The 25,801-nt window shown below is 40.3% G+C and overlaps 1 protein-coding gene across 2 annotated transcripts in view; it reads left to right on the top strand.

Moving 5' to 3' along the window:
• SLC12A4 (solute carrier family 12 member 4) overlaps positions 1-25,801 on the top strand; it is a gene marked incomplete at its 5' end in the record, with an annotated part of 46,614 nt that overhangs the window by 15,349 nt on the left and 5,464 nt on the right. The window contains 20 exons of one of the 2 annotated variants that reach the window (XM_084215438.1): positions 1,020-1,191; positions 4,571-4,665; positions 5,940-6,071; positions 11,870-12,016; positions 12,593-12,647; positions 12,984-13,114; positions 13,733-13,974; positions 15,910-16,124; positions 17,014-17,178; positions 17,257-17,355; positions 18,924-18,981; positions 19,610-19,784; positions 20,169-20,287; positions 20,770-20,868; positions 21,179-21,298; positions 21,930-22,034; positions 22,981-23,149; positions 24,388-24,583; positions 25,263-25,432; positions 25,598-25,729. In XM_084215438.1, the coding sequence (XP_084071564.1) occupies positions 1,020-1,191; positions 4,571-4,665; positions 5,940-6,071; positions 11,870-12,016; positions 12,593-12,647; positions 12,984-13,114; positions 13,733-13,974; positions 15,910-16,124; positions 17,014-17,178; positions 17,257-17,355; positions 18,924-18,981; positions 19,610-19,784; positions 20,169-20,287; positions 20,770-20,868; positions 21,179-21,298; positions 21,930-22,034; positions 22,981-23,149; positions 24,388-24,583; positions 25,263-25,432; positions 25,598-25,729 (2,796 nt within the window). Of the gene's footprint in view, positions 1-1,019; positions 1,192-4,570; positions 4,666-5,939; positions 6,072-11,869; positions 12,017-12,592; positions 12,648-12,983; positions 13,115-13,732; positions 13,975-15,909; positions 16,125-17,013; positions 17,179-17,256; positions 17,356-18,923; positions 18,982-19,609; positions 19,785-20,168; positions 20,288-20,769; positions 20,869-21,178; positions 21,299-21,929; positions 22,035-22,980; positions 23,150-24,387; positions 24,584-25,262; positions 25,433-25,597; positions 25,730-25,801 lie in introns of those variants that run through there. The other variant, XM_084215437.1, reaches the window with a different exon arrangement.

Raw genomic sequence — 25,801 nt, forward strand, 5'->3', positions numbered from 1 at the left:
TCAAGTCATGCAGCTGCTTTTGCAACCTTCTCAATGATTATTTTAGTCTGGCAGAGTAGGCCTTATCATTGTCAAGTTTCCTGGTCTTTTCTTTACAATACCATGTAAAGTATGTGTCACTGTGCCTAATTGTTCAGCTTTCATTTATCCTCACTAATCTGTCTTTTAGTTACTTTCATATATGCCTTTTGTCTGTAATTCTCTCTAAATTCTGGATTTCATCCCTCAGTTATTTAAGAAAACACAATGGCTTGCACAAAAGGCTTGCATTCAGCATGCTCAAGCAGTGAAACTGGCCTAATCCTCTTCCAGAAGGAAAGCAGTACCATGAAGAGCATCCTCTGTGTTCTTAATACTTTTTAATTTTTTTTTTTAGTAAAGACAACATTAACCTTTTGGAGAAGAACAAAGTAAAACCAGTCAGTAGAATATCTGCCACAGTTTAGTCACAGTGTTTTGTCTTGGCTGTGACGCAAAAGTTTGGACATCCATTTATTGCTTTTATTCTGTATCCTGAGCCTGTGTGTTTGCATGTGTGGGAGCATGCACACTTGAGTGTTTAGGGTTTTGTTCCATGGATCATCTCTGATGTTTTAGGTGATCCACAGGATGAGGAGCTTGTTCTCTGGACCTGTGCCCATATCTGAGTAGGGGAGTAGAATGTTCAGGGAACTCTGCTGGAGATGTTTAGATAAACTGTATAGTTGACGTGGTGTTTGCAAATAGAATTATCTGATTTGGAAGAGAACTGGTAGCATTCAGAAATAAAATGCCTTAATTATTGAAAGATACTGAAGACTGAGAAGCAATGAAACAAGTGAAGAGGAAGCATTAACCTACTTGGAATACAGCTTGAAGACCTCAAAATTTGAGATTAATTAGGGACTAAGGCAAATAAATTATTCTCTGTTGCAGAGTATTTAGCTCCCTCTTTGAGCAATGTTCCTTGCAAATCAATCTTGCATGATGGAAACTAACACCATAGCTACTGGCCAGGACCAAAGACTTGATAACTAAGGATGTGGAGCCCTGTGTGCATGTCACAGGATGGTGCTGGCCCAGGAGACCTCGTGCCTCAGGATGTGAAGTGTCCCCGGGTGAAGCTGGGGCAGGAATTCCCCAGGGTAGCTTTCCGAGGTCACATCCGCTCCCTCCCCAAACTGATGGAGATAACGCGCTCCTCCCGTGCAAGTAAGTCTCTCTGAAGCTGTGCTGCTGCTCACTGGCAGAGGGAATATACTGGAGAAAGTTTTTTCTGCACTGTGCTGCTGTCTGGTGTGTTTTGTCAAAGTACAGTTGTGATTGTTGTTGAGGAAATGGTCGTTTGCTGGGGGTTTTACTCCTGGAATGGAAATACAATATGAGAAGAGAGAAAGGGAGAGAAAGCTTTGATTTAGAACATGTCTGTAAAGAAGGGACTGCATTGAACATGCAGCTGGGGTGAAGGTGATTTTTGGCTGTCATTTAATTAGCTGTATTTAAGTTAGCAGTGTAGTAGTCTTGAGTTAGCACACATCTCTGCAGCATCAGTTGTGCTTATTCCATCCTCGTGGAACTAGGATGTCACTGTGAAGAACTTGCATATAAACTTACCCTCCTTCACTTCCTGTGGAAAGTGTACAGTGTTTGAGAGGGACTTTAAAGTGGCACTTCAGTAGATCAGCAGGAAAGTTCACTTTTATTTTTGCATTGTCTGCAGTAATTCATATGTATGTTATTTCAGGACAATGGAGCTGGTGCTGTGAATGTGGTAAAAAGCCAGTTGTACTTCTCTGTCATCTGAACCATCGAGAAGGAAATGTGCCCTAGCAATTGCAAAATCAATACTATATTTCCAGTCACTAGTTCTACTGAATTTTCTATTCAGTTTGGGCTTCCTTAGTGCAGGATGGTATATAAAGCCAGCATGCCAAGGGGTCACATTTGGAAGGACAGTCTAGTAGGAAGGGTCTGAGTGATGATTGAACATATAAATGGAGAATGAGAGAGAAGATGGAAGCTCTTTATAGAAAGGGAGAGAGGTCTTCTGAACAGATCAATTGTGAAAAATTCACTGGTGGTAAAATGAAGATGCATCTAAAAATAATAACAATCAAGCTGCAGATTCATTTTAAGTCATTGGTCTTTGTCAGGCTCAAGGAGATGGTATGAAGTAACCTTTCTTAACTAAGGAGAGGTTATGTGGATTATGATAACAAGGGTATTTAGAAAGAGCAAAAGAATTATAAACTTGTTTAAAAAACTGAGATTGAATGTATGAATGTACCTTGGCCACAGCAGGATTTCGTCCATGAAATGGTTGAGAGTTTCTCCAAGTGTTTTAACTAAAAGAACACCCATTATGCTGACTTGAGACAGTGATAAGGTAGGGTTCCCAGTGCAAGGAGGAAAACTAAAGCAGCAAAGAATTGTTTTAAAAACCACTCAGTGATTGGAAACCCCCCCCCAAAAAAAAACCCAGGCTGATATTTCAAACAGTGTCACCAGAGCCAGTATATAGGGTTTCCTATATAGTGTATAATACAGGAATTGAGGAAACAAACCAAAGTTGCTCATGACCTTGCTGTGTTCAATAAATGTAATGGAGAAGACACTGCAGAGACCAAAGTCTTGAAGAATCAAACAGACAGTATGCTGTTGATGTCATAATTTGCACCATCATTTGTATCCAATTTAATGAGTAAAAGGTGTATGGCAGATAATTCCATTTCCTCAGCAAAAATTGTAAATGTACTTTAGCCACAACAGGATGGGGAGACTGCAGCACACACTGCAGCAAAATTGATCTGGTATATTCCAGTATAGGCATAACAAATACAGCAAGCAAGCAGTTTTTGCAGATTTTAACCTTTGCTTAAGTTGATAACTGTTTGAGTTTGATGCTGTGTTGTTAAGCTTACTGATGTTTTTCTAGTAATGTAAAAAAATTCTACAATTCCAGCAAAGTGAGCATCTCTTATAAGTAGGTGGGGTCAGCAAATAAGCTGAGCCCCCTTGTTCAAGGCAGCTGCTCATGAACATTTTGGGGTTAGTTGTCAGAGCTGTGAGAAGGGCACTAGGCACAGAGACACAATAGGCTGCTCTTTTCATATATTTTTGGTTGGCTAAGTATTTACTTACAGAAGCTTAAAAATCCCTCTGTTCTTTGTGAATATTGTTTTTCCGACAGTTTTGTTCAAAGCACCTGTCAGCAATTTCCAGAAAATTGTGCTGCTTTCCATGTATGCCTTCCCCTCAGTAAGAGCAGGACTGAATGTTCTCATAATTTTTTGGCTTATAACAATTACTTTTGTAACAGTGTGGTTTGTGCTGATCACTATGTGTAGGGGAGGACTCTCCTCTTTGCCTGTTAGGTTAATTTTGTAAGTTGATTCAAATTTCAAAATGCAGAGAGATTTTCACTTGAATTGTATTACAATAATTTGGTGTAGCCTTATTGAATTGATTACTGTTATAAATGAAAAGATGCACCCAAAAGTCCAGATGTTTAATCTCTTGATTTTGGTGTATTCATTGTAGAGTATTTTAACTTGTAGTATTTTCATTTGAGATAATGTCTTTTTCTTTCATTTTTAATTTCTGTAGTGGTTACATCTTTTGTAAATAGAAAAAGGTATTCTTTGGATTAATCCTTTCTTAAGGAGATGCTCTTGGAAATAATTCATTTGTATTGGCTGGGAGAGCAGGGAGTGAAGAGGTACAGGCAAAAGAGAAGAATTTTTGTTTGTTGAGCAGAGGGTAATGGGAGACATAGGTCCAAGAACTTATTTTGAAGATGGAAATCAGTTTAATTTTTTTCCCCCTCAGAGGTTGTTTTAAACTATAGTGCCCTTGGTGTTTTTTTTCTTTTTTCTTTTTTTTTTTTCTTTTTGTTACTACTTGCTACAGAAAACTCTACTCATCTTCCATGTTCTATTTTTTTTTTTAACCTTGTTCATTGCATATGGGAATGCTCTGATTTTAGTGTATATTATATTAGGTTTCAATACAGGGGTGCAAAAGGAGCCTGAAGTATGCACAGCTTAAATGTTCAGAACACTGTAAGGGTGTTGAATGTCTGGGGATTAGTGGGCATAGTGAATAGCAAACTGCATTTAAGAACTAAAAAGGTGCTTTTTGGGCTGTTTTGTGTTGTCATTACAGCATCTGGTCTTTGAAGTGTTCAATCTTACTAAATGTATCTAACTGGGTTGGACACACAGCTCAAAGGCTGCTGTTGTCATTAGCAGTCATTTCTAAATGCACAGGAGCTGTCCCAGTGCCTGTCGCTATTCTATACAAAAAGTTACAGAGGCAAGCACACACAAGGCATACACAGCATTGTAGCTGTGACCCTACTTGTAAATTTTACTTTGAGGTGACTTTTTATTCTATTTTAATGAAACAGAGGCGTAGAAATAGAAATAACTCTACCTCGAGAATAACACCTTTGGTATTGTTAACATTGTATGACTTGAGATACTAAAAAGAAACCTATTCACTTAACCAAATGAGTTTTTTCACTGTGGATTCTTCAAGGTTACAGCATCATTCTCAGCTTATCAAAACCTGCTTCTTTTTTTCTTCACAGGTCATGGCAACCATAAAGAAAACAGTCCTTTCCTGAACAGTTCAGAAGCTGGCAAGGGAGGTGATTACTATGACAGAAATCTGGCCTTGTTTGAGGTAATTTCTAGCTGGTTTTTGTACTTCTAATGTGATTTGTGATCTTCAGTGATGGGAGGGATTGAGCCTCTTTGTGTCCATCTGTAGTCAGGGGCCCCAGTAGGCAGGGGGATCCTGTGAGGTGGCAGAGCTCAGGTGTGGTGACAGCTGGGTCTGTGAGGCAGGGTTATAACTCTGTAAGGCTGTAAACATCTGGAATTAAGGAGGGCAGACACTCCTGCTGGAGGCCTTTTCCATAAGCACAGGACCACAGCAGGTGTGCAGGCTCTTCTGTGGCACAAAGCAGAGGGAGGATCCACCTGGATCCCAAAGGCCATGCTGCTCTCCTGAACAGGAGGTACACGTTGTCTCAGCCCCTTTCTGGAAGGAGCTGTAATCAGGTTTTTAAACATGTCAGCTGCAGGTCAGATCACAGGACAGAGTAAGAAAAGGGGTGCTTGGCTCATGTCTTCCCTTGAGGGGTGACCCTGTTTGGGGTCCATTTCTGCATCATGCACAAAGCACATCATGCTGCTGATCCCCCCAGAAGCTGTTCAAGGTGATACCTAAAGATATGATCAAGCTGCAGACAGTGAAATCTTTCTCAATTGGTTTTTATTTCCTGTGTGGAAAGTTGTTTCTCTTTACCATGCAATTCCTTATCAGACATGCAAGACTTTAGTTTTAAAGAGAAAGGGGATGATTTTGGTCTGGGGCTTTTTTCCTCCCCCTGCCTCAACCCAGAAACAAAATTGGATGGGATGAGTGTACAGGTGGGAGGCCCTCCATACATGTGGCTTTAGGGAATTTTGTCTAGATCCACATGAATTAGATAACATAGTTTGGAAAATTTAGTAAAATCATCAGAGAGCAGACATGTCTACAATAAGCAGAGTTTAATCACTAGATCTCTGATTTGTTTGGCAGCTTGACCTTTTTAAAAGTATATCTGTTGATGTAAGTTGACATTAGAGATACATGCAAGCTACACATTCATTTTCTCACAGTTCCAAGGCTCAGACTTCTTCATTGCTGTAATTATACTTTTCAGCACCTAAGGAGAATGATTCACATGGTGCAGACATTTTGGCCCTTTCCTATCAGAGCTGCCCTCCTTTCAGAAGCTTAAAGCCTCTCACCAGTGGCTGAGGCACAGTGAAATATTCTGTCATTTCCTGGATGATTTTTCTGGTGTGTTCCCTGGTAGCCTCAGGCATGCCCAGGAAGGTGTGATCCCAGCCACTCTTCAGAAATGCTGTGAACTGCAGGAGTTGACTTGTTGTTTTCTTCCACAGGAGGAGCTTGATATACGACCAAAAGTGTCATCTCTGCTTGGCAAGTTGGTCAACTACACAAATCTTACTCAAGGTGTCAAGGAACATGAGGAGGCAGAAAGTACGGATGGATCGAAGAAGAAAGTATCAAAAGTAAGTCAAGATTCTCTCCATGGCCAAAAGTGATGAATGGGATGAGTCCTTGTGTGATTTTTGGGGAACTGGCCTCCCTTCTGCTTGTTCTTAACCTCTCTCAGGAGCCATGACAATGTTGCAGAGAAATGCCATAGAAGCTGTAGGGACCCAGTGTCACAGGGAACTGGGGCTTGGTGTGGATTTAGATAAGAAGGCTTTTAGTGGGCTACAAATAAAAACTCAACAACCCCCCCAGCTTTCTCCTAGTGCTGTTTTAGCTGCCCATCTGACACATCTCTACAAGGCTGGTAGGTGATGACACAGGGTTTGCAGGAGACAACACCTGTCTAGAGTGGAGGGTGGAGCTCAGATTGGACACCCTGGGGCAGCTCAGGAGTCATTCTGGTGTCAGGCACTTAGGCAACTGAGTTTTGCCCCAAAGCATCTGCATTTAGATGGCTGGCCCTGGAATGGCTGCAGCAGGTGAGGTTGGATTGTTGGTAGTTGATTTCTATCAGGAGGGCAGTGTTTAACTGCTCCTTTCCCCTCTGGCAGAGCCACAGGTGCTTTGGTTACTGCTGCACCTGCAAGTGGTGTGCTTGCATTTTATGGCTTGCAGGCCTGTCAGTTTGTTTACAAGTTCTGTCAAAAGAAAGGTTTCCAAAAAAGCTAAGATAGCACTTGAATTCTGCAGGTTTTCTGGCATTGTCCTCCAAAGTTTGAGCCATTTCAGAAAGAGATGGCAGTGATAAAGTTGCAAACCAATAGTTTTCACTTGAGAGCAATAGTGCTCTCAAGGAGCAAGCATGTTACCCCGTGCTGAATGCCCTTACTCACACTCCAGTTCCTTACTCTGCAGTTTTACACTGGGGATAACAAAATTCTTTTGTCAACGTGAAGCTTAAAATTCAATTTTATTTGAGACCACATCCACTAAAAGTGCTGCAATATTGTGGTTAATTTTACATCATGACAGGACTGAGCTAAGGTCACCTGGTGAAGTAGCTGCATTCTAGTCCTATAAACTGACATTAAAAAAGTAAATTAAACATTTTAATTATGATTTTCTTTTGTGTGGTACTTGCTGTTACAATAATGGCTGAGTCTTGTCCAAAGCTTTTACCTTCACAGTACTAATTAGGAATGTCAGCTGTATCTCTGTTTTAGCCTGCTTTTGGTGGGAATAATGTCAGGCATCAGCTGGTAATATGGTATTATTGCATAATCTGAAATAATTTTCATCCTCTTGCTATCAGAAGCAGATTGATTATTTCCATGACAAAAGTAGAATGGTGGAGGATACAATAGATACAGTTGTTGTGGTTTTGAGGAGGTTCTGATCACTTTTACTCTTTATTTCCTTAGTAATTGCCTGACCAGAATACCAGGGTAAGCTAGTCCCTTGCTTCCCTGATGGAAAAAGGATTGGGAGAATTTGGCAATGGGACTGTAGCATAGAGTTGGTTGAGGCAAATGTATATAAAACTTCACAGGGTAAAAATGGGTCAAATACCAGAAAACTCAGAACTTGTTTTCAATCCCTGGTAGAATACCATGCATTGTATGGTGTTATTATTTCTGCATTTAGGTATGATTCATGCTTGCATATTTTCAAGCTGATAACTGCCATTAAAAAGGACTATTATCTTTATTAAAGCTTTGCTTCTATGGCAATATGGAGTTCAGTTTTAATAACTGTGTTTTCCTGAATTATGCTTTCCCATGTCCCAAAAATGTGTGTTCACAGACCTCTCAGATGTTTTTTGTAGGATGGGTTTGGTGACCCTTCCAAAAGTGACAGTATCATGCTGTATTAATATCTCAGTGTTTTCTGTGTAAGCACTGCAGTTTCCTTAGGCAAACCTTTGTCTGCATGTCTGTCTCTGGGATAAATTACATCAGCTGCAATATCATAACTGCAGCTTGAATTTCTTCTCCCTCTCTTGCCATGAGCAATATAAAATTTTAACCATCATGCAGAATATAAGATGACTGAAAACCTTGGCCAATAATTATAACCATTAAACCCAGGAAGTTTAAAGGCACTAACTGGACAAGGGTATGGATTGAAGGTATTTAGAACAGAATTCTTCTACATACTTCTTTTAGTCATTTTTGAAGTATAAATCACTGTGCTGCTGTTCCCTTATACTTCCCATTTGAGCATGAGGAGTCTGACAGTCTATTCCAGCACCAGCAGGTCTGTTTTTAATGGATAGACCCCTGTTAACTCTCCCTTGGTGGGTGCTGCACTGGGTGTGCTCAGCTGGTGTGACAAAGAGTGACCTGCCTGTCACTTGCTGGAATTGGCATCTCATTGGCAAGAGCTGGAGCAAGGCAGATGAGCAGGCTCTAGATATGATATTTAAAAATGATCTGAGGAAAGAAATCCTTTCTGTAAGTGACTGTAATTCTCTGAGCAGGTAAGACAGGTCTCTCTCAGTGAGGACCTTTTGGGACCTAGCACAGCCCTGCCTGCCAAATCACATCCTTTCAAATTCATTTCAGTGCTAAACATCTTGATATGAACATCTTATCTTGTTTCAGCAACCCCACTAAATACTTCTGGTAGTAGCATTCTCTGCTAGGCACACATCAGGTAAAATTGCCACAACTGCAATGTAATAAGGTGGAAATTGGGTTGCTTTTTCTTTTCTAAACACAGTTTTGCAATAAAGCACATCACAGTCACTGTGCTGTAGAAATATCCCCTTCTCAAAATCAAATTGTTTTGGTTCATGTATCTTTAACAAGGCAGTTAATTTCTGTGCTGCTGTCTGTCCTCATGCTAGAGAGCAACCATGAGAGCTGTCATTGCTGATCAATGTCCCTCAGCCCTGCAGCCAAGGGCTTTAATAACCCATCACACTGGCACAATGGAAATAGTGTCCTTCAGACTCAGATCAATATTTACATAAATTATGTGTCTGCAGCTGATGAGAGTGAACAGAAACATGATCTACATCGCTGAAATTGAGACTGTTTTCCAGATTTTTCTGTCCCTTCTGGGTTGTTCTAAAATGGTGTTCTTCAAAATGTCTTTCTTTTATTTCCTTTATGCAGCATGGGGTGTTACATTTTTTCATGTGGTTGCTGTTGAGGCTGAACATCATAATACCCATGTTTAAGGTCACATTCTGTTGAAACTTCAGCACTGGTTTAGTATCACTTAGTGATGAAAAAAAGGATCAAGTCACTGCAGATTACTGGTGTTCAATATTTCTGTGAACAAGCTGGTTCGAGTAATATTTGTAAATCGTTCTTTCTTATGAATAATTTGGTTTTTTCTAAGATAATCCAGACTAAACTCTTAGGCCTGAGATGCACTCAGTAATGCTTGCTTGGGCAGACACTTGGGCGTTTCCTAGGCTGCTCTGCTCTGCAGTGGTCTCACAAGTGTACAGCTGATGCACAATTTCTCTTCCTCTGTGGTGGAAGTGAGCTTGAAACTTGATAGACCTGAGAGGCCATTTAGGAGGGTGGGGGAGAAGGTAATGGAACAGTGGAGCAAAGCTGCAGGGACCACATAGGGCAGAAGGCAGGAAAGAGCTGAGCTGAAGTGGATTCCTATGCAAAGGAAGCAGGTGTTGGGAGGTGTGTATAGGGCAGGCTGAGATCTCAGCTGCTTTCCTGGGTGTGGAGGACTGTCACGTAGAAAACACAAAAACCACGGTCCCATTTACTTCTCCTGTGGAGGAGCAACAGGATGGGCTTCTTTTCCCAGATGCCAGTTTTGACAAACTCTTTAACTCCTTTATCCTGAGATACCTACATATCTGATAAATTCACTTGATAGGCTCAGAGATGTTGTGAGAGAGGGACTGATGGATGAATGGGCAGATAGATGATGATAAAATTATGTGGAATGTGTCCCTGAGAGGCAAAGTGTGCATTAATGTGACAGTGGGAAGCCCCTGTGCTGGGCAATGTCTATTTAGTCCTTTCTGAATTTATGTTTTTGGGGTTAAAGACACAGTGTAAATCAGATGAAAGTGTTGGAATCAAAAGTATCTACACCTTCCCTTCCTTGAGGAAACAAGTACACTGTAAATAATATTCCATGAAGATCCTTCTCAATTATACCTCTGGAATAACTCAGTAAAAAATCCTTACCTTGCCCTGATCAGGACACTTGTATAACAAGTGTCATTTCTGTTACTGTGAGACAATTCATTTTGTCCTCATACATAGTCCTGGCAAAGCTGATCAGGTAGGATATTTAGGATGGTAATTTGTATAAAATGGCAGGTGATGGTTTAGGGAATTAATTTGTTTTGTTACTGTGGCACTGGAACAGCTGAGGAGCAGCTCTGGCCCTGTGCTTGCAGGTCTCATAGGGTAACTGCCCTGCAAACCCTCAGCACATCATTCTGTCATCCACTTTCCTTCAGGAGGTTCACCTGAGCTGTGGTGTGTATGAGAAAAGTCTGGTTGATCTGTTTCAGCTTCAGTCAAGGAATTCAAAGCTGACTTCAAAAAATTCAGTCAGCAGCTCCTGGCACTTCTCACAAAGAACAGCTCAGGTCATGTTCTTGGGCACTGTTCTGTTTCATGTCTGGCAGGGCAGGTTTCTAGTGCAGATGAGGAAATTCTGGATTGTAACATGTAATTGCAAGTTGAAGCACTAAATTCCTTGGTTGCTTTTGACCTGGTGATCTTAAACATGTGATTCTTTAAGGGTTTTGCTTTGTGTAATGAAATACACTCTTGAGTTGCCTTATGTAAAGTTTTTGGCACACATTTTATTGCCTGTCTTACATACTGTTGCTTTGGGTTCTTGACTTCATTTGTCTATAAAGGTGCTATTTATTTTTGCACCTAGTTAATCCTGTGTGGAGTCAAATTTGAACAAGTTTTGTCATCTCCCTTTAATATCCTTCTCATTTGACTGATTATTCAAGGGCGTCTTTAAATGCTGTCTTTCTAATGTGTTTTGGAATTCATGTCTATTTATAGAAGGGAGTATGAAAAGGGATGAGCCTTTCAGAAATGACATTCTATTCCCCCTGTGTTTTAGAATTCAGTATAATTTTAAGTGCAAAAGGAAACCTTAAAAAGTAGAAGCAATGGAATGGCTTGGCAGGAAACCACAGAGATTCTGGACTCTGAAATGCTGCTGGTGCCAGGTGCACCAATGCAACAAACATTTTTATATTCCTTGGAATAAAGCCCTTACCAGTGGTGGCATTTTGATGCCATTATTTTGGTGATTATTCTTCAGGACGCTGTCTTGAAGGCCAGTCATGGGCAGGTCCTGTGAAGTCATGTCACTTGTGTTTTCTCAGTCACTGACAAAAGCAATTCAGAGTCTGATGCTGACATTGAACTTAAGAAAGGGTAGAACCATTAGTTTTATATAAAATTTATAAAATGGAAGAAAACACATTATCCATGTCTCCAGATTGCTTCCAAATCTTTTCTAGTTGTAACATGACAAAAGTATGTTTTCCTAGTTTGTGAACTCTGGGCAGTAGGATAAGGATCTGTCTTGAGGTCTGCAGCACTTGACATGTTTCATACTGAAAATTCTATGGGTCTACAAAAAACCAAATAAATGTATCCCCTGTTGTTACTAGTTAGTGTTAAATATTGAGGTTAATTAGTTAAGCATGTGACAGGGACAGCATTTTGTTCAGAAATTCATGATTTTGGAGTTTATGTTGTATTTTGTGGAAGTCCAGCACAACAGTATTTGAATATGTCTACCTTCGGTTTCCCAGGTTTCTACCCCTAAAAAAAAATGAACTTCAAGGCCTTTTTGGTTACCTCTGCTTTGAATCATTTCAGTTAATGAATATCAACTATTTTTTTTCCAGTCACCCAGCATGGGCACCCTGATGGGGGTGTATTTGCCATGCATGCAGAATATCTTCGGGGTTATTCTCTTCCTTCGGCTGACTTGGATGGTGGGAATGGCTGGAGTTCTTCAGTCCTTCCTGATTGTATTGCTTTGCTGCTGTTGTGTAAGTACTTAGGTACAGTAATGCATGCAACAAAACCTCTGTGAAACTACTGAGAAACTTGGGGAGGCAGCATTGTAGGTGCTTGTGTAAGGAAAAGTCAGATTTAAGCCAGGCACTTTTGCCATGTTTGTAGCTGCAGGATTTTTTAATTTTTTTTTTTTTTACTGTTACTTCCAAACTGGCAAACTGTAGTGTAAATACACTCTTACAAATAGTGTTTGTTCAGCAAATAGCTGTTTTCCATGCCTGCCCCAGGTGTGGGCTGCCTGCTTTGCTGGACCAGCCTTGTTTGGAATCACAGCTCTGCAGATGGAGGAGCACCTGCATTCCCTTATCTTGCTTTGTCTGCAGACACCACAGTTGGACCTGATAAAGCAGGGGCCATCTCTCAAACAGAAGTCTCAACAGCTCAGTGATTAAATTCCTGCTGCCCTTGTTTTCTTTTAGATAGTGAGAGGCAGAATAAATAGAAATGCTGTATCATGTATGCAGAGGCAGCTTTATTTTATCAAGAAATAAGTTATGTTTTAAAAAATGTTGTTGACACAATTGCTTCCTTTTCCCTGTTTTCCCCAGACTATGTTGACAACCATATCAATGAGTGCAATTGCCACGAATGGTGTTGTTCCAGGTAAGTGTAGTTAGCAAGTGTCTCAGTTGTCTTAAAAAGGTAGAAAAAAACCCCAAAACCTAAGTTGCTATAACTGTTAACACGGTTTTATTCTAGAGAAATTTGCTTAATCCAGAATACAAAGTCTGAATTAATATCTAGTATTTCTTCTTGTTATCAATCAGGCTAAAGATCAATTTATTTGGTTTTTACCTGTGTGCTAGCAAAAAAAGATACTTCAGTTGAACCTCAAAATAGTAGATACACTGTATATAACTCTGTTGTATTCTTTTTGTCAATGTTTAAACATTTATAGCAATAAATTATAATTTTGCTCTCACTTTTCTTGTTTTACAGCTGGTGGCTCCTATTTCATGATATCCAGGTCATTGGGCCCAGAGTTTGGTGGAGCTGTAGGGCTGTGTTTTTATTTGGGAACAACATTTGCAGGAGCCATGTATATCCTTGGTGCCATTGAGATTTTATTGGTGAGTAGTACCAGAGCAATCCTGCTTTAAAGACAAATCATGTATAGAAAGTTCCCCAGTACTCATGTCCCATATTTGCATACACATTTACAGGAAGAGACTGGAAGGTCTCCAGTTCCTTGGTGCCCAGTTCTTTCCTCTTGTGCTTCCCTTTGGAAGCTGCACACTCTGAGTGTGCAGACTGGGAGCTCTTCTGACAAGGCAGATGAAAGTGTGACTTAATCCACAACTCATGCTCACCTTTGAGCACGAGTTGCACTGCTGACATAGAAAGGGATGTTATCTCTTGGCTTTTCCTGTTAAAGATTCCCAGTGAAGAGCATGCTGCAGAATGCAAAGTGATTTACATCTCTAGTACAGTACACAATCCCAGTCTACATTTGCATTGTTAAATACCTTAAAATTCCCTAAAAAGTGTCAGTGACTGTAGTTGGCCACTACTAAAAAAGCAGATGTTTTCCTGTTGGCTGTATTTTAGTCACTTCTGTAATCTTCCAACTGTGGAGCTTAAATACTACAGTTATTTAAACAGTTATTAACTAGTTTATAGTTAATTGTTATAACATAGAGTTCTGTGCTGGTGCTCCTCCAGCTCACTTTTGCTTTCTCCTGTTTCAGACATACATTGTGCCACAAGCAGCGATTTTTCATCCCTCTGGTGCCCACGATGCATCCAGTGCCATGCTGAACAACATGAGGGTCTATGGCACTGTGTTCCTCATCCTGATGGCAGTGGTGGTGTTTGTAGGTGTGAAGTATGTTAACAAATTTGCTTCCCTCTTCTTGGCCTGTGTGGTAATATCCATCCTGTCCATTTATGCTGGAGCTATCAAGTCCATCTTTGATCCACCTGAATTTCCGTGAGTAGCCTTTCTGGATGGGGGCTGTGGCTTTGCCTGTGGGTCTGGAAGTTGAGCTTTCATGTTGGTAACTTAAAGCTTGTGCCTGATACATTGGTGAAACTCCTTTTTTAGAGAATTACATCCAATATTTTGGCTGTGGCTTTGCCTGTGGGTCTGCCAGTTGGGCTTTCTTGTTGGTTACTTAAAGCTTGTGCCTGATACATTGGTGAAGCTCCTTTTTTAGAGAATCACTTCCAATACTTTTGGCTGTGTATAATGACAGTGTGCAGAGCTCATGGAACTGAAGTTTCTTAGGTTAAAATGAACATATTATTACACTTAAATTTAAACTGTTTTGGTAGAAGGAAGTCTCGTGGTGAGGCTGATGGAGGCTGGCTCTGCTCTGCTTCCTGCAAAGCCAATCCAGCCTCTTGGCCTGCAGCTGTTGGGATTTGAGGGATGGTGTTGCTGGGTTATTTGTGAGTTCTTAGGGAGCAGTTTGGCAGGTCCCTTTTCCCCCAGTCAGAAACCACACGCTGCCCTCGTGGCTGGAAATTGGTGCTGCGGTCAACCCCTCGCTGAGAAACTGGGCACCTCTTGGGAGTGGGATGTGGGGCTCCACAAAAGCTTCCCCTGCTCTGTGAGGAGCCTGCCCTGCACCCAGCAGGAGCTCCTTGGCATGTTGGCAGCTAAACATGGAATCAGCTAAAGATGGAATCAGCTTCTTCAACTCAGAGCTGGGGCAGCATAATGTGGATGTATGGAATGCAAACTGTGTTTTCTGATACTGCTGACAAGAGATGAATGGAATGGAAATAGGGGAGTTGGATCTGCATAATTATTCACATCTTGAAGTGCTTTGACCATGACTAAGTACTTGCAGCCCTCAAGTGTTCCCTTTGGATATTTAAGGCCCAATGATTATAGTGTTTTACAACAGTGAAGGTTTACAGCAATAAAAGTAAAACAATGTCTCTACATACCCCTCATTATCTCTTAGATTGTTCTTGAATGTTTTCCCTATCTTTCTTCTTGGAGTGTGATCCTTTTTTATTCTTTTTTCTGAAGTAACCAGATAGTGTATTTATTTTTAATTTTGTAGGGGAAGGCTTCTTGGAAGTTACAGTTCACAGGCCTGCAAACTGTGCAAGAACAGCCTTGTGTTTTCCATTTTCCTGTCTTCAGTGATAAATAGGACCTGTGAAACAATTTAAATGGAATTAAAATTAATTAAAGTTAAAATTAAAGAAGCTTTATTTTCCTCTGGGTGTTTTCTGACAGTGGGAAGAAAAGCTAAATGAACTTTTAGGAGCAGGAAGCTGTTACATTACATCACTGTCTTGTGGAATTGTCTTTAGAGAAGATTAAAAATTTTTCAGTGCTGAAACAAATGATGTTTGTGGTTAAATGAAACAACAGGCAGTGGAGGATTTTAGCAATTAAAGACAATATCTGCTGACAAGAAGAACCTTTGCTTATTGTGATTTTAATATGTGTTCCTAATTCTGAATCTAAAATGTCTATATTGCAATTCAAGCATTGCAATTTAGAAACTGGGCTAATGAGATTCCAAATATCTTTAGATATTCAAAGTATCTAATAATTTGAATCCTGGTGCTCTTCACATTTCTTCCACTCCAGTAGTTCTGTTTAATAAAAAAAAAGAAACCAATGCCAAACAACAAAAAACCTGAAAGTTGTCCTAATTGTTCCCTTTTATTCTTTAACATAAATCAATCAAATTCCATAAATCAAAAAAGTAGCTTTATATTTCTGGCCCTTAAAGGGACAGATACAGTCTTTGTTGTGCTACCACCATCCTTTTGGAGGTGAGAAATGATGTAGCACAGTAGAGCCACTTGACGTTTCCACATTATATAAAAGGATAAGTATGGGCAAGTGTGGATTCCATTTTCCCATCCAAAATCTCTGGCGTTCATGTTTCCCTTCCAGGATTTGCATGTTGGGCAACAGGACTCTGTCAAGAGATCAATTTGATGTTTGTGCCAAAACTGTAGTTAAGGATAACATGACTGTGGCCTCCAAGCTTTGGGAACTCTTCTGCCACAGCACAAACTTAACCACCGAACACTGTGATGAGTATTTCCTGATGAACAACGTCTCGGAGATAGCAGGAATTCCAGGAGCTGCTAGTGGCATTTTAATAGGTATGGTAGAAGCTTTTTTTTCCCTTAAAGAGGAGGCATGCTGAGCAGCTGAAATGGGTCAAACTCTTCCCTGCTGGTTAAGAAAAAAGGAATGAAGAAAAGTAATTACAGTGAAGAAAATGGTCTTCAATAAAGAGAGTCTTATAACCTTTAAAAAGAGGAGATGGAACTTTTGTGCTGATACAGTATTTGTCTCCTGTAAAATTGATTAAATTTCGCTTGTTCATCTCATAATTTCAGTCAGCTGTAATTTTAATTTATACTGACATGAATACATTATTAAAATTTTTAGAACTCTACAGTGACAGCTCTCTTTAGACAGGTTTAGATTATGCCCTGAAAGGTAAGAGTATTTTTATAGAAATAATGTGTCTCCTTCTTTGCCCACTCCTGAATAAAGTATAATTGAAAAGTGTTCGTTATTGACATGAACACCAGAGAGCAGGTGCTGAGTGCCAAAGGTTCCCATTTCCACAGAAACCAGCAGTCTAGTTTCTAAGATTATAAGAAGACCTGGCATTTGTTAGTGAAATTTCAAATGCCAAACATATAATTCTGTAATTCTTCCAGTGACTGAAGAGCAAACCCATTTCTGTCTAGAAAACTGGTTGATATTGCTTTGCATTCTCTGAGCTACTGTGTTGTGTGGTGGCTCATAAAAATGTTCAGTGTATTTGCTTGGGTTGAAGTAGGCATGAGGTTAAAAGAATGTGACATGTAGTAATAATAAAGTTTAAGTTGCTTCTGTAGACTATTGATACATATTTGTGGTTTTCCTGTGTTGATCACTGATTGCATTTATAACCCTCAGTTGTAAACCCATTATAATGAGGGCAGGTTTGAACTGAAACATGCTTTTCTTTTCTGTGGTCTGATAATAACCTTGAAGACAACTTATGGAGCAATTATTTGGAGAAAGGAGAGATACTGGAGAGAGCACATCAGCCCTCTGTGGATGTGGCAGGCCAGAAGAACAACCTGCACCTGTACGTGCTCTCAGATATCACCACGTCATTCATGGTGCTGGTTGGCATCTTCTTCCCTTCAGTGACTGGTGAGGATGCTGCATGAGGGAGCTGCTGGGGCTCTGAGCTTCCTCCTGCCCTGTGATCTTACCAAAATGTACTTTCAGGTATCATGGCTGGTTCAAACAGATCAGGGGACCTCAAAGATGCACAGAAGTCCATCCCTGTTGGAACAATTCTTGCCATTGTCACCACATCACTAGTCTGTATCCTTTTCAAATTATTGGTGTGCTGGGACATTGTGTCTGATTTCTGGAACTGCTTTCAGCTCACCAAATTGTCAGTTGCAAGTATGATTGGCCAGCAGGAAAAAAAACCCAAAACAACGGAACAATAATCCTTGAGCTGAAAGAATTGTAATTATTATCCTGTTACTTTCCATCCCCTTTTTTGTGATGAGTTCTTTTCTTTTGCATTCCCATTGCTGTTCTTTGCTACACAGTGATCTCTAGCTTTTCATGCTGGTGCTGTACTTGGAGTTTTGTTTTTTAGGTTGCAGTGAAACATTAAGGTGAGGGGACACTTTAATGGGAGAGTTCATTAATTTCAGTTCCTTAAAAAAAAAATCCTTTGCTTTGGAGTGACTTTAAGGAATGTAGGTTTTCTTTGACATTTTAGAACAAGATAAACTGGAGTCAGAAATTAGGCAATGTTCCCAAGTGTTTTTTCAGCTCTCCAGGACTTAGGAATACTGTCTTCATCTCTGCTCTCCTGCTCAAGAAGAGATAAACCAAGATTTCAGCTTTATCTAGCTCTTGGTGTCCTAAAAGACAATTTATCAACATAGAAAACTAAAAAAAAATAAGTCAAAAGAGCTTTCTGAATCATTTCACCAAAGGGCAGCTGACTGAGACAGTGACTCTCCTGGAAATTCTGCTGTTTCATTCCTGTTTTTTGCCAAAACTTGCCAAACTGTAAATCAGGATGCAGCTTGCTTGTCCCAGCTCTTTAGGAGTGGAGCATTTCCCTGCTGTCACTTTGGGAGTTGACCCTGTACCAAGAAGTCAGCGTTTCCTGTGGCTGTAATAAATATTAAAAGAGGTCACAGCCTTAACCCCCAGCTCTGCTGGCGGCTCTGGCCTCACCCAGTGGGTGCCGGGATGTGTCCCTGGGTGTTCGTGCCACACCAGGGGGACACTGTCACTTTCAGAAGCAGAGTTTTACTGTGATTGCAGTTTGTAACTTATGCTGCATTTTGGGGTAGAATTCAAGATTTAACCATTTGTGTGAACTTAATTCACAAGGACAAAAACTTTACTGGAGCGCCAGATCCAAAAAGCCTGAGGTATTTTGTGCTCCCCAGTGCAGAAGCAGTGCAGTTAATAACAAACCTGATAGCCAAAGACTTATTGGTGATGTGAATGCCAGCAGAGATACAAAAAAAGAATGTGCAAGGTAATGGTTTGCTGTATGTTCAAAATATCAGACACAGGAGAAGGAGAGAGAAAAGAAAGATTTTAATATCAGCTTCTGTACTAATAGAAGATGAAATTGACTTTTTAGTATAAAAATGCTTCGTTTGATTTTTTCTCTTTTATCATAGCATTTAAACCTGTCCTTTTTAAAAACTAAAACTTAGAAGAAGCTTTCTCTGTAGCATTAGGAGGTGCATGTGAGCAGTGAGACATTAATTTCCTTGCCAGCTTTACCATGTACTTGTGGAGAAGCTGGAGTGCAAGTGCCACAGGATGGAGGCACATACTGTCCTTTCCACAATACTTTCATCTGCCATATCTAAATAAATTCTGCTTCCTTAGCACACTCTGTCCTCCAGACTTCAGTTGTGTGTTATTATTTGGAGCCTGCATAGAAGGTGTTGTCCTAAGAGATAAGTAAGTGTTACTGTTTTAATGGTCTCCTTTGTTTTACTTGTTTTTACAATGTAGGTGTGTTCTTGCCTGTTTTCTCTGCCTGCCCCACTCCCCTCTTTGTTGTTTTTTTCTTTTTAATTGATTTGTAAAATTTTTAAAAAAAATTTTACTTCTGGGTGCCTTTTAAACCATATTTGTGTGTAAATTGTAAGCGCAGCTTTTGGAATCATCTTGTATTCAGTTTGATATTTTCTGGCATGGCGCCCTCAGATTTTCAATCCTGTGTCTTAGTTCTTATGGGTTTTTTTTTTGTAATTGTAAAAAATAGTGTGATAATAATGCAAGAACTTTAAAATATGTGTAATGAAAAGACATGTTGAAATCAAGCTGAAGACACTTCCAATCTGTATATCAGGGATATTTGATCACTTGCTTAGATATGAGATATTTGATTAGATATGAGATTATTTGCTCTGTGTTCTCTAGTTAAGAAAATAATATGGTATTATTAATAATACAGCTTGGCACATTAAAATATGGCATTATTAATAATAGTATTTAAGTGACATGCTAAAAGTGCCCTGAAAACCCCAGAGATGGGTCTCAGAGCAGCCCTCGGAGTACGAGAGCGGGTGTGTTGCTGCCGCAGGTTCGGCGACGCGGTGAACAGGAACCTGGTGGTGGGCACGCTGTCCTGGCCCTCGCCCTGGGTCATCGTCATCGGCTCCTTCTTCTCCACCTGCGGCGCGGGGCTGCAGAGCCTCACCGGGGCGCCCCGGCTGCTGCAGGCCATCGCCAAGGACAACATCATCCCCTTCCTCTGGGTTCGTACCTGCACAGCCTCCTGCTCCTGCTGCCTCCCCACCTGCCTGGCTGGCTTCACGCCCTTAAAACCAGATCTGTTCTCCCCAGTTTGCCCCGTGCTGAAGGGAGGGGCACTATTTTATTTTGATGGGGTTTTTTTCTTTTGTTGGAAACAAAGAATACTTTGAAGGATTCTTAACTAGACTTATGGGGTAAATTTATCTAGAAGTTGAACATGTAATTTTGTGAAGCATGGCAAGCCATTAGAATAATTAGGCTTCTTGCTCTAGAGAAGGAAGTACATAGGAGAATTACTGTTGATTAAAAGAAATACAATTTTCTTTTTTTCCATTGCAACCTTATGAAATACCAGGAAGATGTGCTTAATGTTTCTGTTTCTTCAGATCTTTGGTCATGGAAAAGCGAATGGTGAACCGACGTGGGCTCTTCTGTTAACAGCATTAATTGCTGAGCTGGGAATCCTTATTGCTTCACTTGACATGGTGGCTCCAATTCTCTCAATGTAAGAAACAGCCTGGTTGCTATCTCACTGGAGGAGTAGAAATGCTCTTGAGTTTTGCTAGTTTGATTTGTCTTCAGAAATATATCTTATACCAGTAAAGCAAATTCCCAGAGCCTGAGTTCCACATCTGTAATTTCTATGAATCCTCTGACTTCAGGCTCTACATATAAATCTATTTGTTTCTGTTCTGGAATATTCTGTGAATGAGCAAGTTTTTATTATGTTTTTATTTGGTTTGACAAAACATTTTAATCACAGAACAATGACAGCATTATGTTGTGAACAGATCTAACTTGATCCAATTAAAAAATTGTTCCAGCTACTTCATGCTGATAGTTCAGGCTAATAAAAATCAGAGGGGTAGGGGTACAGGGCATGGGAGAGGGCAGTGGGGTTTTGACTTGAAATCAATCATGTAATCATAGTATATGCCAGGATCTGTAAATGTGCATGCTAAAAGGTTTTGCACTTCTGTTTTGCAGGTTTTTCTTGATGTGTTACCTCTTTGTTAATCTTGCATGTGCAGTCCAGACACTTCTGCGAACCCCAAACTGGCGGCCCCGCTTTAAATACTACCACTGGTGAGTGGAGGGCAGGCACCTCACTGAGCCTGCAATCTGCACCTGGGAACCTTCTTCAGGAGGGCAGGGAGCATCTTTTATTGCTCTGGGTATCAGCTGTAACAAGAGCCAGACTCAGATTTGTCATGGCACAAGAGTTTCATTTTAACAACAGGACACTAAAACTGGTGGGACTGGGGACATCCAGGGCTTTACTTTCACTGCCAGCTCAGCACAGACAGTTTAAAGAAAAAAGAGCAAGAATGTAATTGACTTGTTTTTTAAGCTTTTCTGCTCCACTACTTATTAATACCTTTGCTTTTCATTTTAGGGCCCTCTCATTTTTAGGCATGAGTATTTGCCTGGCACTGATGTTCATTTCATCCTGGTATTATGCTTTGGTGGCTATGCTTATTGCAGGCATGATTTACAAGTACATTGAGTACCAAGGGTAAGTATTACCTGGATAAGAAAGGGTAAGAGGGAGGCTGGATCTCTTTAATGAATTATCTCTGGAGTCTTCACATTTGGAAAAGGAACTGTCCAGAGATGACTTGGATATGAATCACAGGAAGTAGAAAGCTGGTTGGGATCTATCTGCTGTGTACTGAGCATGATTACTTCAGGCCCAGAACAGCTGATGCCAACCATTATATTCCAATCTGGAATATAATGGAAAGGTCTGTCTAGAACAGTCCTTGAATTGGCTGCTTGGGTTGCTGGAGATCAGCATTGGATGGAGTCAGGCTGTAGTGTGGCTTTCTAACTTAATTTGGCCTATTGACTAAATTAAATGTTGAAATGCCAGATGTTTGCGTATGCTTGGGAAGCCTTCTCTGTAGTGTTGATTACAAATTAAGCCCAGAATTGTGGTTCATCATATATATTTTACTGAAACATTTTCACTTTTCTTATGTGATCTGCGGTGTCGCAGACATTCGTGCACAAATTATAAATGCAGATGCCATACATGTCATGTTATTAAACCCCCTGTAAGGTGCTCAGATCTCCATAGCCTGATGTCAGTGTGCAGGTGAGTGCTCCTGGAGCCGTGTGTTGGCTGAAGTGTTTGTTCTTCACAGTGCAGAGAAGGAGTGGGGCGATGGCATCCGGGGCCTGTCGCTCAGCGCTGCCAGATACGCCTTGCTCAGACTGGAGGAGGGCCCTCCACACACCAAGAACTGGAGGTACTCACCTGGACTGGTGAAATGGTTATCTGCTTACACTCAAGGAATTAAACTGGACCCTAAACAAGATGTGTGAATGAACTTAAATGCCCAGGATATTAAAAAAAGTGTTGAGTTTGCAGTAAGTGGTCCTGTCACTGCCAAGCTGTCGCTGTGTCGACCCTGTATGGGCAGACTTTTAGTGTCCTCTGGATCTTTAACTGGACTCCAAATTGGTGAACTCAGAAGTGGAACCTGGGGAAAATGGAGGTCTGTGAGTACAGAGGTGTAGAGGCCAGGAAATGAGCAGTGGCCAACATTATTCCTTCTGATGTCATCCCTTCTTGGTGTTGAAAGCAGAGTGGGCAAGAACCTTCTTCTTGGTTGGGCATTGCACAACCCTTGGGCTCTGAACAAGAGCAATAGGAATCCATCAAAGACAGAGTTTTATATATCTTATTCAGACTGAAAGTGACCTGATTGATTGTGTAGCAATACCTTAAGGAACAGCAGGCAGGTGGGATCTGTGTTTAGATGAAAATATTTGTGTTTTCCATGTGCCAGGTTTCTGGAGACAGAATACAGATATTTTCTTGGCACAAGTATCCTGATAGATCTGGGAGAACAGCCCTACAGTATGAACACTGTGTGGGCTCCAGTAATACTTAAAAGAGCCTTGAAAAACATGCCTGTAAATAAAACACTAATGCAAGCCTCTCAAGCTGAGTATATCAGCAGGTTTTATTACTCTCAGCACAATGCAGCAGCAGAATTCCCACAGTTTCACATCTACTTTTAACCAAGAGAAACTAAATATTAAGTGAAATCCCTCGAATGTATGAGAGACAGAAAGAATGTTTCAGAGTTAAAATTTAAGCTCAATATAAGTGATGAGAAGCAGTTTTTTAACATGTATTTTTGTTATAACTTAAGTTAAAAAATACATTGTCTTTTTTATTTTCTCCAGGCCTCAGTTGCTGGTGCTTCTGAAACTTGATGAAGATTTGCATGTAAAATACCCAAGACTGTTAACATTTGCATCCCAGCTAAAAGCTGGTAAAGGTTTGACTATCATAGGATCAGTCATCCAAGGGAATTTCTTGGAAACTTATGGAGAAGCCCAGGCTGCTGAGCAGGTCAGTGTCCTAAATCCTGAAGTAGAAAGGGGTGAGTGGGCAGGTAATGCAAAATTTTGTTTCGTAATCATACGTGGAAAAAAGCATCTTGATAAAGTTTCCATGAGACACAGAACAAGTTCAGCAGTGCTACAGCTGTTCAGGAAGGGACTTGCATAAATGTTTCAGCTGCCAGTTGTGCCTTTGGGAATGCAGATCAATGCTCACCATTGTAAACAGCCTTACTGCATAAAACTGCCTTCATTTATAGGAAATAATGACTGTAGAAGTTTCTGTGTGCTGCTTAATCGAGGGAAGGGGACTATTTAGTTTTCTGAATATTCCAAGTAAAAAGTTTTTTTGTGGAAAGAGTGATAAAGTAGTGGAATGGTCTGCCTGGGGAGGTGGTGGAGTCACCACCCCTGGATGCTATGGTTTAGTTGAGGTGTTAGGGCATGGGTTGGACTTGATGATCTTAAAGGTCTCCTCCAACCTAGTGATTCTGTGCTTCTGTGATTTCAGTAACTGTTAAACTTAGCAAATGTGTTCTTTTTTAGTGTGTTGATAAATTTATTACAAAAACCATTGAAGGATGGTCCTGAAATTTTTTTAATAAATTACTTGATCTTCCTCATTGTGTAAACATGACATCATAGCCCTGTTTACATCTGTATAGCTTCAGTGTATTCACTTTCTTCCCCAGAGGCTTTTTCTGTAGGAAAGTTGTTACAAAAGGAAAGCTAATTAATCGGCTGTATGTTGATTGAGTGTATTTAGTTTTTAAACCAATTAAAGGTATACTTGCTTGTGTGGGGGATTTGGTGCTTATATTTGTAAATTTAGTATAACACAGCATGGTATATGGGAATCTGAAACTGGAAATCCAAATAAAGTCAATTTGCCTTGGGTTTAAAAAGGTGAATGTTATAGAATTAGAAAATGGGAAGTGAAATAGTTCCACAGATATCACTATCTACTAATTTGAATAAGAGATGATACCACAAACCAAAAAATCCTTACTTTAATCTGTTAGAAATTGTGATGTTTGTAAAGAAACTGTGTTTTAAACAAGTGGGTGTTTTCTCTTTTGTTTTATAAAGGACATCTGATGAGCAGAACTTTGTATTGTAATCTGCTTAACCTATGGACATGTGAACCCGGAATTTGCATTGTAATTTCATGACAGAGAAATATTCTGTCTATAAAGGAGTTCCTTTTGGAAAGGAAAACTGAGATTTTTTTCCTTTTCTGTCTTTCAGACTATTAAGAATATGATGGAAATTGAGAAGGTTAAAGGATTTTGTCAAGTAGTTGTAGCCAATAAAGTTCGGGAAGGAATTGCTCACTTGATCCAGTCCTGTGGACTTGGTGGCATGAAGCACAACACTGTGGTTTTGGGGTGGCCCTATGGCTGGAGACAGAGTGAAGATCCAAGGTCTTGGAAGACATTTATAGGTGAGCTTTAAAGATTTGGTGTGATCAGACGTTGTGAAGAGAGGTGTTTATTACACACTTGGGATTTTAACAGAATCTTTGTAAGACTGGTTTTGAGTTTGTCTTTTTTTCTGGTATTGATGGTAAAGCAGGTATTTTCTCACAAAACTGCTCTGTTTGAAATACTAGTTCCTTTAGGTAGAAGACCTAAGAAAGATCTTCAAAGATTAATCTAGCAGCTAAAACTCATGTGTCTAATGAATGGTTAAAAAATTATGGTCTTGAGACATGCCAGTTTTGTGGCAAACTGTAGTTTGTTTCCTGGCTAATCTCTGTTTTGTCAGTGGTTCTAACCTATCCTTCTCTAGTGGATAACACTCTCCTTGCCTCTCTCTCCTTCTGCTGTGGTCCAGTTACTTAATCAAATTAGAACAGAGCAGATGCTGTCTCCTCATACTTAGCTTTGAAGGTTGCTGCTTTACTTTCCAGTGTGAAATAAGGCTTGTGTTCTGTGAGTCGGCCTTATCCTGGCTTTGTCACTGGGACTGACCTGTCTGTGCAAGCCTTGCTGTACATACTTTTCTTTATTTAAGGGATGACTTTTATGGTGGGCTGACACTTGCTCAGTGAGCAGTGTTTTTCTAGCCATAAGTGACTCTTGCAGAATTGGAAGTGACTGTGTTCTTCCCCTCCTGGGCAGGTACTGTTCGCTGCACAACTGCAGCTCATCTGGCTCTGCTGGTTCCCAAAAATGTCTCTTTCTACCCCAGCAACCACGAGCGTTACAACGAAGGCAACATTGATGTGTGGTGGATTGTGCATGATGGAGGCATGTTGATGTTGCTTCCTTTTCTTCTCAAACAGCACAAAGTAAGCAGCTACACAGAGAATGTCTCCCCACCTATTTCTGCATTCTTTAGTTTAAAGAAACATGCTCCAGTTGTAGAGCCTGTATTGATAAATGGGAATGGACATGTTGCTAAGTTTCTGTTTTGTGCTGGTTCAAATAACTGAGAGTTGGTGTTCCCTCACCAGGTTTGGAGAAAATGCAAAATGAGAATTTTTACTGTTGCTCAGATGGATGATAACAGCATCCAGATGAAGAAAGATTTGGCTACTTTCCTCTATCAGCTCCGAATAGAGGCAGAGGTAGAAGTGGTAGAAATGGTAAGGGAATTGAGCCCATTTTTCACTTTATTATGCATGTGATGATGTTTGCTTATGACTTGATTACAAACA

Source organism: Fringilla coelebs, assembly GCF_963513975.1.
Source record: "Fringilla coelebs genome assembly, chromosome: 14".
In the NCBI taxonomy this organism is placed as follows: Eukaryota; Metazoa; Chordata; class Aves; order Passeriformes; family Fringillidae; genus Fringilla; species Fringilla coelebs.